Below are 19,034 nucleotides of genomic sequence, written 5' to 3' on the forward strand. Positions count from 1 at the left end.
CAGGTCTCTCTGCAGAGCCTTCGTACTCAAGCAGATCACCACTCCTGCTCAACTTGGTGATATCTGCAAACTTACTGAGGGTGCACTTGATCCCCTCATCTAGATCATCAATAAAGATGTTAAACAGGAGTGGCCCCAAAACCAAGCCCTGGGGGATACCACCCATGACTGGCTGCCAACTGGAGTTAACTCCATTCACCACCACTCTTTGGGCCTGGCCATCCAGTGAGGAGTACACCCATCCAAGCCGTGAGCAGCCAGTTTCGCCAGGAGAATGCTGTGGGAAATGGTGTCAAAGTCTTTACTAAAGTGTAGGTAGACAACATCTACAGCCTTTCCCTCATCCAATAAGTGGGTCACCTGGTCATTGAACTTGCATGACTATCTGGGAGATGAGCAAATGTAGATGCTGCCAGGATTATTGCCAGAATTAAAAAATTGTGGAGAAGCAGGTTGTCAGTCAGAATTAAAAAGACATACCGGACAACTTAGAAAATCACACATCTGGGAGTTGTATTAAGTATTTTATGAGGGCAGGCAGTAGCACAGGAATTCTGTCTCCATGTATAAGTTAGAACCCTTCACAGCTCTTACCAGCTGAACAACCTTGTTTAGCTTTATGGAGACTGACTTACACCCACTTTTTTACTTCCAGTAATTATTCTTCTCCATGTTTCCATATTTTCTGTATTTTTTTCAACCTTAGGCCTGCCTATTCTCCGTATTCATTTCTTTGCCCAGTAAAAAGCACGGCACTTTCATTGAAACTATGGCAGAAAATATAAGCAAGGAGGTATCCCCCTCATTGTCTCAGTTCAGATTTTGCTATCTTTGACCATGCATTGCTTTATGACCGAGTTCAGTTTATACACATTTCTTTGCCTGCGACATCACGCTAATACACCATATTCAGTAAAATATTACTATTAGTGAGACAGTAGCACATAGTGAGACAATACAATAGCACAGCATCACTCTCTATGCATACATTTATGTAAAATATGGTTGTCAAGGTATATGTTCATATGAAACTCAAGACTGAGTTTAGGGAAAGGCTTGGTGAAGAGGTTTGAACAATACCTGAGGAAGATGGAAAAACTTTATATTCCTTAATGAAGCAAGTTTGTGAATAGTTCAGTTAAGCAAAAAGATGATTGCTTTTGGTCTGCTGAAGGGACATCAGTGTATCCAGAGAAGGAAAAAGAAACAAATGCATGAAAAAGCAAGCACTAGAACCCAGTCCTTGACTGTAGAGCTGAAGATAATAGGTCCTGTCCATTAGCTGGGTACTGGGAAAGGCAAAGAGGCCTTGTGGATTTCAGCATGTGATAACTACAGTAAATGTGCTCTCTTTTCTGTCACCTTTCTAATGGAGTTGTGTATTTTGGCTTCTGTAAATAAATACTCCCATTTGCTTAGGCTGACTTTGCTTGAGGTGCTTTTAAGAGAGCTAATGATATGCATCAAGGTTATACTTTCATATGGCTGTAAACCTTCAAACCAGGATACTGGAATGTCTCTGCACTGCAAAACATATTCAGAGGGCCAGATAACAATAGGGCACATCTCTAACTCTGAAAAGCTGGCAACACTGGAGCATGTGAGAATGAAATGGATTTAGCAGTGTGTTAGCCAGGAAAAGTGCTCTGGTTTGTGACAGGGTAGTGGGCAACTCTTCTGTGATCATCTTACACAGTCTTTCTGAAAGTCTCCTTTCTTGGTCAAACTGTCAAGAAAATTTTCATGGAACTGTGGGAAATGGGACAGGTAGAGAAAACTACTTTAGATAGTTACTTCAAATCCAGAACCCTTTATCAACTCATTAAGAGGAACAAGCAGTAACTCACTTCTATTCACATGTATAACTGCTCCCTTCACCATCCTCCCTGGTCCAAGTATGATCCTAACTTCATTCATTTTCAGTGCTAACGTGAAGAAGTTATATTGAAAGTAATAATTAGGTTTTATTAATAAAAAGTAATACAATTTAAGTTCTTCCAAGTATGAATATCAACAGGTACTTGCATGTAACATCACTACAGCATCCTAATAATTCTTTATCATCTACTATATTGTCAAGGTCTCACCTGTCCCAAGTAATTAGACCAATAAAACAAACTACATAGATAATCAGTGTTGTCAATCATTCTATATGGAACATTGTTGAGGAAAGAGCTCACAAATAGAAAATTATATTCAAACACCAAAAATCAAGAGTGAAAACTTAACACAAATCTCAGGTAGCCTTTCATTCCCACTGTACTGTTTGCTCTACCATTGTCCCTCCCCCTCAAATAAAGACAATAAAAATCATTAGAATACCTTTGAACTTGTGAAAGACGGCCCATAGCTCAGCAATGTCAGTGGCAAATGTTATGTCTGTGTCGAGGACAATGACTCGCTCAAGATTGGAAGGTAGAGTCTTAGTCAGAACCAACTTCATCAGCCCGTAAATCCCAGAGTAGTGTTTGTTGGGGATCCAAGACACTTCCGACTGACGAGAAACAGAAAGTGGAAAAGAGAAAAGAAAAAAATCTTCATTAGAGAGAGAAAATCTTCCTGACACTAGTTTTTTGTAATAGTGGAGGATCTCTGAGGTAAAAACAGTAAATTAAAACCTGCTTTTAAATTAACTTCAGAAGCTCTGAAATATGCTAGTTTCTGAAAGCTTGGAAAAAAGTTATTTGAGGCAACTACTTTACACAATATAATCAAAATTAACTGAGCCTTTCCCACCTGGTACAATCCATTCTGAGACATCCATGTCTCCTGATAAAATTGAAATATACTTTTAATTCAAAACTTCAGGTGTATTGTACATTGGTTTTCAAATGAAACAAAAACTTTTGTGTTTGACATCCCCAGAATTTTCTGACTCTAAAGTAGAAGTAACAAACATATTTTTCTTCCTTTCATTTCCTACAGATTTGGAGGTCAGAATTTCAAAAGGCCAGTCATTTGGCACAATGGGCTAGAAAATTTTTAAAAAATAGTTTCCTACAAACTCAGATTTTCCTCAAGCCTTACATCTTTAACTTACAACTATTGACACACAGACATGCTCAAAAGTGGATAAAGTGGGAAAACATTTTTAGTCACTTTTTTTTACTATATATTGAAGAGGCAAACCAAAACATCTACATTTCTTCAGTAAGGGCTAAACAAAACGTTTCTACAGCTTCTAAAGTAAGTTGGGAGACTAAACTCGCTAATTCATTGTGCTACTGGCAGTAAGATGTTCCATGAGCTACATTTAATCTTCTTTCTGTGAGACTCAAGTACTCAAATATCAAAAGTCACTGATGAAAGTGAGATATAGAAGTTATTGAGAAATTCCTACTGCCCTGTGTGAAACTCCTCGTTTAACGTTTTAGAGGGCATGCACTACTATTCCCAGATTTTAAGTTTTTCCCCAAGTTGTCCTGCTATTAACTTCAATTAGTATTTTGTCTGTAAGGGACGTTAGTGAGACAGATTTCAGGATCTGTCCTGGCATATTATACTTTGGAGAAAGTATGCAGAAACTAAGTGCATTCATAAAACTGAGAAGATTTATTCTGTTGCTTAACTGTCTCATATCTATTCACTGGCATTGTAAATTTTATTATGTGAAACAGCTTTTGCATAGAAGAGCTCATTTCCTCCAAAATCCTTCAAGAGAACCTTCCCATAAGAGGATGGGTTCCTAAACTTTATTTTGAAGCTAGAAGAGTGGTTGAAGAAAGGCTGAAAATAGCTGCTTAGAGCACATTTCTTCTTGAATAGAAAGTAACAAGGCCTCTGCTGATGTAAGCTGACCTGCTCTTTTCCCTTTAAAATGGCACACAGCTTTCTTCTGTATTCTCAGGGTTCCTGTACCAGGGCAGAGCTTTTCCTCACTGCTAAATTCATTAAAAAGACTGAAAGCAGAGAGCAAACCTTTAAGCAGAAAGGCAAAATTTTAAGGTGAAAGACAGGAAAAGCAGGTTATCTTGAAACATCCCCAAAACGGAAAGTGAGAACTGCAGTGTGAAGTTTTGTTTGTTTTTTTGAAAGGTACCTCATCCTGGCAATCCATTTGTGTGTTCCCTTTTCTGTGCATATAATTCATATGTAATCGAATGCATATGCAATCTGGCTGGCATTGATACCTACACATGTCTGTGTATTACCTACTTGTGCTCTCTATAAGATCTGCATTATAGAATGACAGAAGTAATACAAGCAAGGATTGACAGGACTCTGGTATAAACAACTATGAAAGAAATTAGAGAGGGAAGTAACACAGTGTAGTTTAATTTATGGGTCTAAAGAGCCATAATTTTTATTTCACTCTTGCTTGCTTGCTCTCTCTGTAATTTGTATAGTGCTTAGAAGAGAAATCTAGTTTCTGTCTCCCAGATACATGCCAATATTAAGTCTCTACTTACATAAAAATGAACCTCAACGCTCTCCAGAAATGTCTTCTATGTGTGTAAGAGAGATAATTTCAAATCCACGCCCTCAAAGCTCTACTTACTTGTGGTCCTAGCTCTCCCCCATGATGGCCCTAGGAATGGACCATCACATCGAGGTGTCAGCAAGGCAGTATTTACCCTGCTTCCCCAAACTCTGCTTATCATCCTGAATCTGCCACTTGACGTCCTTGTGCTAGACCAGCCATGGAGATCAGCTCTCTAGTCATACTGACATGGTATGAGACAAAGTAATTTTACAGACTTGAGCTTGCTTTTATTATTGTCCACCCCTATGTTATTAATTCTGAATGGCATGTCCTTCATTTTATTAGTCCAAATGCAATTAGTGCTCCAGAATAACTCCTTATGCAAATAAGCCTAAAAAGACAGGGGTTCAGATGTTACATGAATAGCCTGAGACAAGCAGGGAAGGTAAAAGGTGGCTGGAAAAGTAAGTGACTTTCAAGGAACCATTATTTTCTTTGCTTTCAGGATTGCCAATACCTAACACCAGTTAGACAGGATAAAGAACTTATGGGTGCCTGTATCATGTCAGATCAAAAGTCCATTGCGCTCAGTAGCCATTATCTGATAGTGTATAGTGGCAGGTGCCTACTGAAGAATATAAAAACAAAAACAAAAACATATGAAAACAGGATACCATTAGACTTCTTTGCTGCAAGGACACACTACTGGCTCATGTTCAACCTGGTGTTCACCAGGACACCCAGGTCCTTTTCTGTCAAACTGCTTTCCAGCTGGGTGGCCCTCATCATGTACTGGTGCATGGGGTAGTTCCCAGCTGCAAGACCTTGCACTTCTCCTTGCTGAACTTCATGAGGTTCCTGTCAGACCCTCTTGTCTGTTTATATTTTTTTCAGTTTTCTTAACACAATTCCTCCCTGTCCCACAGAATATATAGCACCAGACCATACCCTGAGCTACGAGAAGTGCTTCCTGTTCAGTGTGATAAGATGAGGGAAGTCTGGCTGATGAAGTGTTTTCCCTGGCAGCATGTCCTTAAAAACTTTACACTGGAAAAATGCAACCTTCAATACTGTGTTGATTTTCTCACTACATTCACTGCATCCTCCTAGATATGCTTGGAAAAAAAAATCAATCAAAATAATCCTTGGCTATGATATAATATCCCCATCCCCAGTTCAAATAAAAGACCTTTCGCAGCTGACTTCACAAAAGTACCACTAAAAGCCAGTATCTTGCAAGAGCCTGAGGTCAGACTGGCTGGGTTGATGAACCAGTCTGAAAAACAGCAAGCCTGGAGGCAGAAGGTGCCACTTGCATGTACCGCTCTCAGAGGTGGGCTGATAAATGGGATCAAATGGAGCCAAATCCCACCACTGCCCAGACTTAATGGCTGCAGATTCAGTGTGGTGAGGAAACAGCAAGCAGTAAACAGAAGGAGTCAGAAAACAGAAAAGGCTGGGGGAACTTGAAAAGGCAGTCTGTAAGTAATTCTGCCTCCCTAGAGCTTTCATGCCATGTTTGCCTATAAAAAATATCTGGTATCTAGAATATACTGATCGAAATAAAGAGAAATGTGAATTAGGCTTTGTAATGAATGACTTGACAGAAACCTGGATTTCAGTTTTCAGCATCTACTTGCTCTCACCAACTTCAACACAGACACCATTACAGAGTGTTGTAGATCTGCACCAATTGTAGCAGAATTGTTCTGAATTGTATCCCATACTGATCTGAAAACCAGTGCAACCTACATGGTGCAAGAAATTACAGTAGCTGGAGGGATCTCTGTGAAGAAGACCAGCCAAATTCTTTGGTAGCTGCTGGCTTCAGGCAGCCCTTACAAATGGCCCAGACATGGGAAACAGCCCTAGAAATTTTGTTGTGTGAATCAAGTAACAATAAAAACTATTTCCTCAGATTGGATAAATAACTTCTTAGACACAGTTGATAACTTGTTTCCACAGCTTTTTCATTGCTTGTTTAGTGCTTTGCTGCTTCTTTGAACACTAGAAGTAGCAAGATAGCAAGCTGGTGGTTTTTGTTGGTTTTTTTTGTTTGTTTGTTTTTTTAATCATGTGACCTTTATTTAAGATAAAGCTAATAGCACTAGGACTTTTATGTTGTTTCTAAACTGCTAGTAAATACTGTTAACATTTTAACGATGATCATATTACTAAGTTTTTTTGCAACACAAAGCATAAAAAGGGGGAGAAAACAAACAATATTGTATTTCTGGCACAGGACAGGAACTTTTCTTGATGCAGTTTTCTCATCACTGTTTTTCAATTTCACACGGGAAGAATTTCATCCTGCTGCAAATTTTTGCCATACCTGTTCTCACTTTCATGAAAATTGAGTCACAATTCCAGCAGCACTAGCACAGAACAGAGTTACTTTCAGGATAATCTTTCCCAAGTGTAAGGTCTTGCACTTGTGAATACATTATCCAGGAGTGCTGCACATGCTGGGATCTACCCGGCTGGGGAGCAGCTCTGTGGAAAGGGATTTAGGGGTCCTGGTGGACACAAGCTCAATATGAGTGAACAGTGTGCTGCTGCTGCAGCAAAGAAAGCCAACAGGATGCTGGGCTGCATCAACAAGGGCATCACTAGCAAAGATAAAAAAGTCCTTACCCCACTCTACTCAGTGCCTGTCAGGCCACACCTGGAATACTGTGTTCAGTTTTGGTCCCCGCTATGCAAAAAAGTTGTGGACAGGCTGGAGAGGATCCAGAGAAGGGCCACAAAGCTGATCAAAGGACTGGGAAGCCTGTCACATGACGAAGAGAACTGGGTTTGTTCAGCCTTGAGAAGAGAAGGATTAGGGGAGACCTTATCACCATGTTCCTGTATTTAAAGAGTGTCTACAAACAAGGAGACTCTCTTTTTACAAGAAGTCACATGGAAAAGATGAGGGGTAATGGGTCCAAGTTATGCCTGGGGAGATTCTGATTGGATGCAAGAGGAAAATTTTTCACAATAAGAACAATCAGCCATTGGAATAATCTCCCCAGGGAACTGGTGGATTCCCCAACATTGAATACTTAAGATTCAGTTGGACAGGGTGCTGGGCCATATTGTCTAGGCTGTGCTTTTGCCAAGAAAGGTTGGGCCAGATGATCCTTGAAGTCTCTTTCCATCTGGCATTCTATGGTTCTGTGTTTTCACATTGATAATAACTCACAATATCTAAACTCTTTGCAGGGACATCTAGCTGATACTCTTTCTCACTCCCTTGCTTCCAGGAGAGCAATATTAACATCTTGTTGCTGAGATTGGATTAACTGAATCATTGAGAAAGGAGGGGAATAGCAAGTTAATGTTCAAATAGGCATAACATTCATGCCTGTCTTTAGCACACTGTATTTCTTTTCTACAGATAATAATAATAATAAAAAAAAATAATCAAAAATGAGCAAGAGAGACCAATTCCAAGTGACTGAAGAGCCTGGGAGGATGAAGGTGACTGTCACCTGTAATAGCTTCCTCAGGAGGAATGCCAAAAGGAATTTCCTTGCATCTCAGCTTTGGAAAATCACTACCTTGTTTGCTCCACCCTTGTCAGATATCCAGCAAATATTAACAGAAGAGCCTTATTTAAACAAAAACAAACTCTACTGTTAATGTTTGCTGGATAACTTGTAACTTCAGCCTTGAATTTAATTTTTTCCTGGGTGATTCACAGGTTTCGATTATACCGATATTCCTTCCCATAAGAGGTCCTTACTATTTATATGAATGGTTGTCATGGAAACCACGAATCCAACAAAGCTGGGTAACTTTTCTAGATTCAGAATTTCTCATGCCTGAGTATTTAAAGAAATAATAATAATTCATACTGAGAAACAACTGTAAGGAGATGGGAATTTATACATTTTTGCTAAAATTGTTTTTCTATTTCTGCTGGCCTTTACTTCTGTTGTTCTTACTCATCATAGAAGCACTGGTGACTTTAATAGAATTCTGCCTTATCTCTTGCTTTATGAACAGATGATATCTTTCACACTACATGCAACAAGTCTGGATACAAATAGTGGTGAGCAAAAAGGTTGAGATAGAAATGGATGATTATCTGAACCTCCGGGTTCTGGATAATGTAGAGCAAATGCAGAAACCATGGAGCAAGCCACAGCTGGAAAGGATGATTAGATATTAAACAGGCAGAACAAACAAAACCTCCCAAATCAGCATACAACAAAGGAGAAAAACCGCAAATTAATTCTCATTTCTATAGCAAAGTCTGTAACACAGTCTGACTGATACTGACACTTGTTTTTCTTTTATTTTCCCTGTTCTTTCCAAATCTCTCAGCAATACACAGATATACATAAAGGGCAGACAAGTGGGAAAAACCTGATTTAAGAATGGTTCTTCAGAACAACTTCCTTAACAACAAAATTAACTGAGAGTGCCAAGAGTTAAGCTCTGTGTTTGGAACCAACATGCTTTATACAGATGAAACTGCAGACTGTTATATAAAAGTGAAATGGATTGGGTTTTTTGTCTCTGCCATTTAAGTAACAAGACATTCAAGACATACAGCTTCTTCAGAAAAGAAATGACCAAAAGGTAATTCACTGCCTGGGATCTTTGAAGATTATCTACCTCCCCTTAGGTCTTTGGTTGACCTTCCTCCACAACATTTCCAGTCCTCCCTCCTTGCATAGCCCCATCAAACTCAAACAGCCAGCTTCCATTAGTCTCTGAGACCTTTTCTTTATTCTGAGACATTCTTAATTTTCTCTACTGCTTCTTGCTATCTCCAAAATGCTGAACACCCTCTTTGTTTTGCTCTATTCATTTGTGCAAGATGAGATTGCAGAATAGAAAAGTCTGGCCAGCCTCAGTTAGTGCTGTTTTGCGTTCCTTTGGGGCCTTTGTTTTCAATGCAGCAGTCAAAGGTGGGGGACCTAGAAGAGTCAGAGCATCCTAAGAGGTCAGTGAGAATAAACCAAACTCCAGCCTCCCAGTCCTACCTCTCCAGCAGAGGGAAAAGTGCAAGTCTTCCCTAGTAGGTAAGATAAAGCCTTTTTGGTTTTGTGAGTTTTTTCCTTCCTGTCAGTGAATGAGTCAAAAGAAACACACAAGCTGGAACAGACAAAACATCAGGAAGCCAGAGCTTTCTGCTAAAAGCTGACTGACAGGTAGATCTGGCTTGAATTTGCCAGTGGTCAAAAGCAACTCACAGTTGCCCTTCTCACTTCACCTGTATGGAAAGATAAGAAAGATCAATTGCACACTTTAATTACTAGTGAACTCAATCCACAAGCTCTTTGTACTAATGCATCAGAGGAGACACAAATCCATGAAAATATTATCATTGCCAGCTTTTTAATTTTAGTAACTATGTAAATACATGCACATTAGCTGCAGCCATTATATATTCTGGCAAATTTCCATGCAGCTCTTGGGGTCAAAGTCCAGGGGCATCCAATCTGTACTTTGCACAATGTCAGGATATTAAACAAGTGTCATCAAGACACACTTTCTAGAATAAAAAGCAACACCATCTCCTGCATAAATACATGTTATGTTGGGATAGACAACATCATTTCAGCTCAGTGCCAAAAATGTATCTGAAGTGGGATTTTTTTTCCCTACTGGATTTTGAGCAAGAGTCCTTTTTTAGAAGATGTTGAAAAAAAAGTAGCAGAACAGTTACAGTGACTGTTATTAAGCAAGTAATGCTTGGAAGGAGACTGCAGGTCTGAAATATATGTTATCATGTGCAAAAAAATCCCCATCCAAAACCCAGAAATATTGGGTCATCCTTTTCAGACTGAAAGATCTTGTCCTGTTTGTATCCAATACAAACCAGAAGGCAGTTCCAATGCAACAGCCAAAGCTGCAGAAGATGGTCATTTGTGGAAAGGATGTGGGAATGCAGCTTCCACCAGACTTCTGACATCGTAATATGAAGTCAAAACATAGAAAAAATATATGAGAAAAACGACTCATTCTTCTGTTCAGAAGGAAAACACTAGTTACTATCCAGCATCTCACCAGTAAACTCTCTACAACTAAACTTTTACTATTTCTACTTTCAGAGCAAGAATGGTGAGACTTCGACAGCTGAAAACACTGCACCAAGAAAGAGGCCATTAGTGGATAGAACATACATCCAGCTGGTGGAACAAATGCCATATCCCATAAAGAACTACTAGTTCTCTTATTTTCAGCAAAACCAAAGAATTTGCAGGAAAACAAATCATCTTTCGTCCTGCAGGGTTGGTGGCCAGGTGAGTGAGAACTTCTTACATTGCAATTATCGCTTCAAGAGAACAAAAATTACACGAAGCAGTGTTCTTTTCTCCAATGGTAAGTATTATAATAGATCAAAACTCCTGGGGGCTAAAAAGCCCCAGAAATAATCTGGGATAAAAAGGATAAAAGTATTACAATAATGAACAAGCAATGCCAACAATGACCTAGTATAAGAAGCACTGAATGCAACAGGGTGGGAGGGGGGGAAGTATCTCTTGGTAGAAAGAGGTAAGATGTCTCTCAAACACTAACTAGAGAAACAATCTGAAGAAAATAAATACATTCTTGGGGAAGCTGGGCTCCTCCAATGTTAGAAATACTGAACTTGATGTTCATGACACCATTCTAGCTCCTTGCCTAGGTCCTGGTTGAACACTCATCAAATACTTCAGATAAGAATGAATTTGCATGACTGGGTGAAGTGCTGAGGCTTGGACAACTGGCCCAAGCCAGAGTTGTCCTATAGATGAATCCTGTATGTTTTATAACTGAAAACCATTGTGCTAGTAGGTATTGTACTAAGTTATAACAATGCACTTATGCTGACGTAAAAAGTGCTAAAGCTTTGAAATACTGAAGCCTGAACAACAGGCCCCAAGCCAAAGCTACTAACTTAGTCTGTAATCATTAACGAAGTATGTAAACTCGCTAGTGAAAGATGCAGCTTAGACAAAATATAATCAGTAGTGAGGAGAGAATGTATCCAGCTTCCCTTGTTTAGCCTTGTTCAAGGCTGAGAACCCAAGTATTTGGCCTTGTTAAAAACTCCATGGGTTTCCTCCCCTGAGCCCTGGCCAGGCTTTGGGTGGAATCCAACAGGTGAATGAAACCATGAATTTTCCGCTCAAAACAAAGGTGCCAGCTATTCTGGCTTGTCCATCTCTGGTATATAAGGCTGGGCCCGTTTGCAGCGACTTTGGCAGCCTCACCTATGGGTGGACGCACCGCGTAGGATTTCCCACTTGTCCGGACAGGCTCTCCAAATCCTCGCTGTAACCGGGGCTCCCCAGTGACTGCGGGTCTGGGTGATGATAATATATGCAAGTGGTGATGTATTTTTCTTAATCTCCATTCTTTCTCTCTTGTGTAGTAATGATTTAATGCATTACCCTGTATTTTCCTGTTTGCTGCTTTAAGTGCACTATTCTGCTTTTTCTCACTGCATGTTTTCTGTATTACACTGTTACATTGGTTAACACCAGTAAAATAGGCCTACTCTTTTCACTCTGGTGTCTGGGTTTAATTGGTATCCTTAATCAGCAAAACAGTGGTGTTTAAGGGAAGTGTCCATGTATCTCTTACACTTCTTATAAATTCTGTTGTGAGGGCTAAGGCCACCCACGTGCACCTAATTCCATGTAAGCTTGTAATTCCACCCCAAGAACCACTGGATAAAAATGCAGTCACACAGGTGAACACAGATCCTAAATGGCTGATTAAAACAATACATCTGGAACCATTTTATAAAGCCTTTCAACTATATCAGCTAAAAACTGTGGAAGCCATTCGACTGTGAAAGGGATCAAACCTGAAATAATGGAACAGCGGGAAAATTATCAGGGGATCAAAACACTGCTGAGTTTTCAACTTGTTTCTGAAAGGGTGAGATCTAGACACTACCTATCCTCAAAATGAAAAAGATGAAACTTTTGCAGGATTAAGTCAGTTTGATCTGAAAAGTGGTATCTCCACTAACAGAAATAAAATTTCTCAATTTAGAAATTCAAATATTCTCATATCAAGTTGACTCAGAAAGAGGTACTATCAGTGGCATCTAGTTAATAACCTTATTATATATCTCCCCTTTGAAGCAGGTACTCAAACTCCTAATCAGCCTGAATTACCCAGTAGATTCGGATTAGCAGAGAACCTGTGAGAGAGCGACTTCACTTCACTGTGTGCTCATGCTAAGTCAGATGCACAGCATGGCTTCTACTTTCCAGTGCTGTGAAAGTGTCATACACAGAAGCATGCTAAGGTAAGATGAACATATTTTTTTACCAAAAGAATGACCATTTAAGCCCTAGTCCTCCAGAACACTTTCTGTCTACACTGCCTGCTGGACCACTCCGTGGGAAGGAGCTCACATCTGAACGATCACGCAACAGTTCCCTGGATTCCAGTTGTTTCTCAGAAACAAGCCAATACCAAGTACTTTACAAATGAATTCTAACAATTCCAGCTTCCTGGTGGTAAATTAAAGATATCCTTGGAGTCCTTCCAGCATGCCATCATTTTTCAGTTTATCAATCAGACATGGAGATATATATACGTCAGTTATTTCTAAATCTAAAAGCAAGGCTCACGGAACTTTTTAATAAGATGCTCACATCAATACCAGTCCTGAACAGGAATTCCTGAATAGGAATGCCTTAAACAGTCACTTCTGTTCTTCTATCAGTAATCGAATGCCCTATGACAGGTGTCCTTAGAAGCAAGTGAAAAGCCACAGTCATTACATGTCTTCCCAGCTGTTTATCTGTTAGTTCCAAGAAAAGAAATTGTGCTAGAACACAGGATGCCCATTAACTCTCCCCAGAAAATATGGAGGATATACAACCTATACCTCTTATGGAGATCAAAGTGTTAAATAATTTCTCTATGTCCAAGCTTAGAACAGCAGAATGCTTTCATTTCTCACTGATGGATAATAAAGTTCTGAGAAAGCAGTTGCTGTAATAGCAATATATAGCACAAACAATAGTTTCAGCAGTCAGTTCAAGGCAGTGTGTTTTTCACTTCTTTTTTTCCAGGGCACACTGGATAATTTTTGTCAAATTGAATAATTTCTGGAAAAATTTCATCTGCAGTTATTCATCTTTCTCTCATTCTCTGCTAAAATAGCCTTCTCTGAAGGTGCAGCACATATTGCTGCAATAAGAGTGATGTTTAAGAAGCTGAATGCCAAACAGGAATCCTTGCTATTTAAATGTCACAGTAAGATACTATGATACAAATGTGGGTGTTGTAAGTGAAAGATAGTTGGCTTCTTATTCCTCACTTCACGTATATTACAAAGAGCAACTACCCTGGCTTCCTGGTGGATGTAGTAGATAGTGACTGTAGTGCTTTTCTCCAGAATCAAGAAAAAGGTGGAGCTACAGAGAAGGCCAGAAGAGTTAGAGATAAGTTATAAAATTAACAGAGAACTCCAATGTTTCCAAAACACCAGCAACAGTAGGAAAGTATAAAGCCAGGCATGAGGTTTTCCTTTGGAACAGCAAGTTGTGCAGCAGAGGCACTGCACAGTGTAACACAGTGGGCAGACTTCAAAGAGGCCCAGGAAATACTGCCTCGTCTTGCATCACACTGGCCTTCATCCCAGCATACCGAACTGTTACAGTTCCAGGTCTTAAATTAACTGACAAAATTTGTAAATTCAAGGAGAAATTACACAAAAATCTTCAAAAAGCTACTCCACCTTTGGTATCTTGCCTCCCTCCACAAATTCAGAGGTGAGGCTGCTCATGAGAGCTAGATGTCACTAAGCAGAAGTGGAAGTGCTGGACATCAGTAACAGCACCATGACTCCCATTCTCATGATCAATTTCTGACCAGCCTCACTGACATCCACAGCACTTCTTTCATCACCGCGTGTTTCGGCAGGCAGAAACTTAAGACCCAGTATGATTTTACGTAAAATTACTGTTTTCATATTCTAGGCCTGAGTAATATTGGAAAACACATCTAATAATAATTTGTAATTTTGCATGGCTTCTTTTGTTCAGAGGAGGGACCAATAGGGCAGTGGAAATAATGCTTAGGCTACTAAGTCTGCACGGATAAGATCCTGACCACTTCACAAAGGTTCCACTGTGCTAGGGATTTTGAATTGCTATCTGTTTTTTGGTGGATACTCAACTCCTCTATAGGAGTCCAAAGGAAAATATCTTGGCTAACAAAACCTGGTCTGTTAATGTCCAGTCATCTGTACTGAAAAGCATGGATAAAAGAACCTATGCTTAGCATGGTAGCATTGTGTCACAAACACAAGCATATTTTATCACCCGAGACTTCACATCTCTAATATTCAATATGTTCATTAGCAAATTACAAAATCTCAATGATAATGTGAAAATTCAGGTCTAAAACTAAGCCATGGAAGTTATGAAAATCTGTACAATGTTTTGAACATAGACTTCATTTTCAAAATCTTAAATTTGCATTTTTAATCAATCTTTAAAAGAGAAAGGGAAAGGGCAGGAAGAAACAGCAGTTTATGCCCATTATTTCACTCGTGTACAGCAGCCCAGTTTACAGAAAGACTAAAGGCTGGTGAAATGCATGAGCATTGCAAGCCCACCATAACATGTGACAGTATTTGACAAAAACTACGGCGCTGTAGAAACACTTCAGTGGAATACCTGCCACTCTGTAAATGAACATAAACTTAAATAGATGCTGTGTTTCATATCCTGAATTGCACTACGCAATTAGATATTGCATATGAAGTGGAAAAGAAAGGTAGGAAAGTAACGTACATCTGCTTTATAAATTTATGTGTCTGCCTCTGAGGCATACAGTGAACCAAATGCCTCTGAGGCATACAGTGAACAGATAAACAATGATACACTGCCCTTGAACAATATATAATCTGCATGCAGTGCAATGCAAATATAGTCTAACCATTATAATCTGTGATAGTATCCAGTCACTAGTCCTGTGAAAATAAATTGTTATGGATGGCTGCTTCTGCAACATCCAGTGAACTGCTTGACCAGGAAGATGGTGGAACACAGGAGAATGTTGGCCAGTTTTGTTGTCTATCAACACTGCTGCAGTTGTTACCCTCTGCAGATGATGTGACTAACACTAAACTAATAATCTGTTCATCAAATATCATCTCACATCTTCCCAATTGTCAATCAAGTCCTTTTCTCTCATGTTCAGCAGGTGGTATCTGCAGTTCTGTTGGAAGTATTTGCTTGAACATGGTTCCAAAACTGGTACATGGCAATGTATGATACATACAGCCCCACCAATGCTATCATTCATTGGAAAAGCTTTGATTTGCTTTTGGTATCATTTGTTGCACAGACACCTACAAACAGAGCAGCTAACATCATTGGGATATTGCCTTGCATGGACAATACAAATTGTCAAACAGGACACTTGGTTGCTGTCTGGATGGTGAAGGGAGTCTCCATGGCAAGGGTCCTTGCAAGGGCATCTTAGCTGGATTGAGTGAGACTCCCTAAAACCAGCTCTGTCCCATTTTTATAATCCAGCTGGCCTGTCTCCCTACATGACCACTGCAAGACATGCATCACTGTGGATTACCATAACCTGCATACAAAACATTTCTTAACTATCTCAAATACGTACAAAAGACTGTCCTATATGATCAATCATTTCTGCACATGTAGGAACTGTTTCTATCGATTGTCTTACCCTTGTACAGTTGATTAAATTTGCAGCAGGGACTGTCTGGGAATCTCTGGGACAACCAGATTCTCCACCCAGGATGTTAATCAACACATTTAAGCATACAAATTGGTCTAGGTACAGCAGGGACTTCCTGGAAAATCTCAAGAATTGTATGAAATTCCCACTGGGACACCTCTTGTAACAATCTGTAGCATACTTCTTGTGCAGATGGCCAGCAGTTCAGTCAATCACCTAGTTTCAACTTTGCCTGCTGTCTCAGATCAGCCCTTTATCTCATCTATACTGGCAACTAGCCTGTGAGTTCCTGGACCACTCCGGAAATTAGCAACTTAAGTTCACTGGGAGTGCACACAGGCATAGCCCTGAGACCCACCTACACTCTAACTGTAATTAAAGAATTAAACTGTATTTTTCTGCTTAAATCTCATAACCCTTGCCCATCTTTCTGATGGAATAATGTCAAAGTCTGAGCTAGTGAACTGTCTTCAAAGTTCAGATGGAAGTGGCCAAGGACTTACTCATCTTATGCTTAAGTAAATGCCTAAAGTTAGGTGATATTTATGCCACGCATTATCCCAGCTTTGTTTTTCTCTCTGGATCATACCACTGTTTTTGACTGAGTGTGCAGACAACATCAACATTTCTGATATGAAATCACCTAAGGCAGCACTGGTAGTGAGATTTGTGGTCTATTGTTTCTGGGAACAGTAAAAGCTGGAATATTGTCCATACATGCAGTAAAGCATGGAGCTTTTCACATTTCACTTTCAGGTCAAATGCTCATCTATCGCAAAAACCTATTCACCATCTGTAGCTTCAAGTTCACAGATCAATTGTAGCACATTTGTGGGCTGAACTATTTAAAGGACATGGCTTTTCTGCTTTATCAGTGATGAAGAGACTACCTTTATCTGGGCTGTCAAGATTTACACAACAGCAAAGCAGGCAACTCTTCATTCTACCTTCTGCTTCCCTCAGTTCACCTGACGTTGTAAGCAGTCTGTCAGGCAACATCTGGGAAAACAAATGCACGTCGTCTGTATTCCACACATCACACATACAGTACTGCTTTATCAGCTGCTCCTTCTGCTCTGGGCCAATGCAGATCACAATGGGTTTAATCACTTGTGAGTGAACTGACATGAGATTCCACGTTGAATAATGAAGTGTAGAAGCTAAGTGCTAGTGTTGCACATCTTCAATAGTTAGCACTGGAGTTTCTTCATGTAAGACTGAACTGAAAAAAACACAATATCCTGCAGCCTGATATTTGCAAGCCACAGCTGTAATGGGTCTTTTAGATCAATGTTTCACAGGTATGGTTTTTTTTTTCTTTTATTTAATGTTGAAAGACGACAATTTTTAGTTTCCAGTTATTTTGTGGAAAGCATTGCTGTAATAGCTACATTTACTGCATTAGAACCAAAGCTGAATAACATGACTCATGTAATCATATAAAGTGAATCTACATTGCCATTACTACTAACTTTCCAGTTGTAGTCACAGTAATATCTAACCACACAAATTAGGAAGAGTTATGTGTGGGCCATACTGAGTAGAACAAGAATGAAGTCTTCGGCTAAGGCATGGCTCAATTACTGCAACCATTACCAGCTGCTCACACTTCAAGGATGCTTATTGATGATTACTAACTGCATGTAGTAAGTTTAGTTAATGGGAGAGAGTTGCACTGGCAGTGCAGTTCACAATCTGAACAGTTTCTAAGTTGAGGGAGAGCTTTTAAGCCCAGATCTTTCTTGCAGTTATTGGCAAGGCAATGAGGAGACAGGCTAAATTATACTAGGAAGGTTACAAGCGTCTTAGTAGAACTGGCTGCCAAAATCATCAAACTAGCTGTTTAAAATAAATATATTGAGCAAGATCCCATCTCAATGACGTTTGACCTTTTTCCTGGAAATGCTGTTATCTTGGCTTAGCTCCACAGCCAAGTCTCCTCCTCTTCTGCTTCATCCCCTATCATGCTCTAAGAGAAGCCCACACCAGAGAAGACCACCCTGGCTGAACTTTGGCTGCAACTCAGGGAGAAAAGGAGAGTGTTACAGCCTTTGGAAGAGGGAGCTAGCCACACACAGTGATTACAGAGAGGCTGCGAGGATATGCAGGGTGGAAATCAGAAGGGCTAAAGCCCAACTGGAAATTAATTTGGCCTCTGAAATCAAGGATAACAAGAAAAGTTTCTATAAGTATGTCAGTAGCGAAAGAAAGTCCAGGGAGAGTCTCCATCCCCTGCTAGATGCAGGAGGAAATATGGTAACAAGTGATGAGGAGAAGGCTGAGGTGCTTAATGCTTTCTTTGCCTCAGTCTTTAATAACAAGGTTAGTTGCATTGATGAAATCCAGCCTCCACACCCAGAATACAGAGACTGGGAGAACGACCCCCCTGCAATCCAGGAGACAGTCAGTGACCTGCTGCATCAAATAGACATACACAGGTCTATGGGACCAGAGGGGATACACCTGAGAGTGCTGAAGGAGCTGGCTGGGGTGCTCGCCAGGCCACTTTCCATCATTTACCAGCAGTCGTGGCTGACTGGGGAGGTCCAGACTGATTGGAAATTGGCCAATGTGACACCCATCTATAAGAAGAGTCGGAAGGATGATCTGGGAAATTACAGGCCTGTCAGCTTGACTTCGGTGCCCGGGAAGCTGATGGAGCAGCTCATCCTGAACACCATCATACAACACATGAGGGACAACCAGATGCTCAGGCCCAGTCAGCATGGGTTTATGAAAGGCAGGTCCTGCTTGACAAACTGATCTCCTTCTATGACAGAGTGACCTGCTTATTGGATGAAGGAAAGGCTGTGGATGTAATTTACCTTGACTGTAGCAAGGCTTTTGACACCATTTCCCACAGCATTCTCCTGGCAAAAATGGCTGTGCAAGGTTTGGACAATCGCACACTTCATGGGGTTAAAAACTGTCTGGATGACTGGGC

General features: G+C 40.1%; 1 protein-coding gene across 6 annotated transcripts in view; it reads right to left on the bottom strand.

Moving 5' to 3' along the window:
* The window catches only part of LARGE1 (LARGE xylosyl- and glucuronyltransferase 1), a 326,896-nt gene that overhangs the window by 131,341 nt on the left and 176,521 nt on the right, over positions 1–19,034 (bottom strand). For 4 of the 6 annotated variants that reach the window (XM_074902384.1, XM_074902383.1, XM_074902385.1 and 1 more), the window contains one exon: positions 2,323–2,494. In XM_074902384.1, coding sequence (XP_074758485.1) covers positions 2,323–2,494 — 172 coding nt within the window. Of the gene's footprint in view, positions 1–2,322; positions 2,495–8,599; positions 8,615–19,034 lie in introns of those variants that run through there. The other 2 variants (XM_074902387.1, XM_074902386.1) reach the window with 1 other exon arrangement.

Source organism: Athene noctua, chromosome 3 (genome assembly GCF_965140245.1).
Source record: "Athene noctua chromosome 3, bAthNoc1.hap1.1, whole genome shotgun sequence".
NCBI lineage: Eukaryota > Metazoa > Chordata > Aves > Strigiformes > Strigidae > Athene > Athene noctua.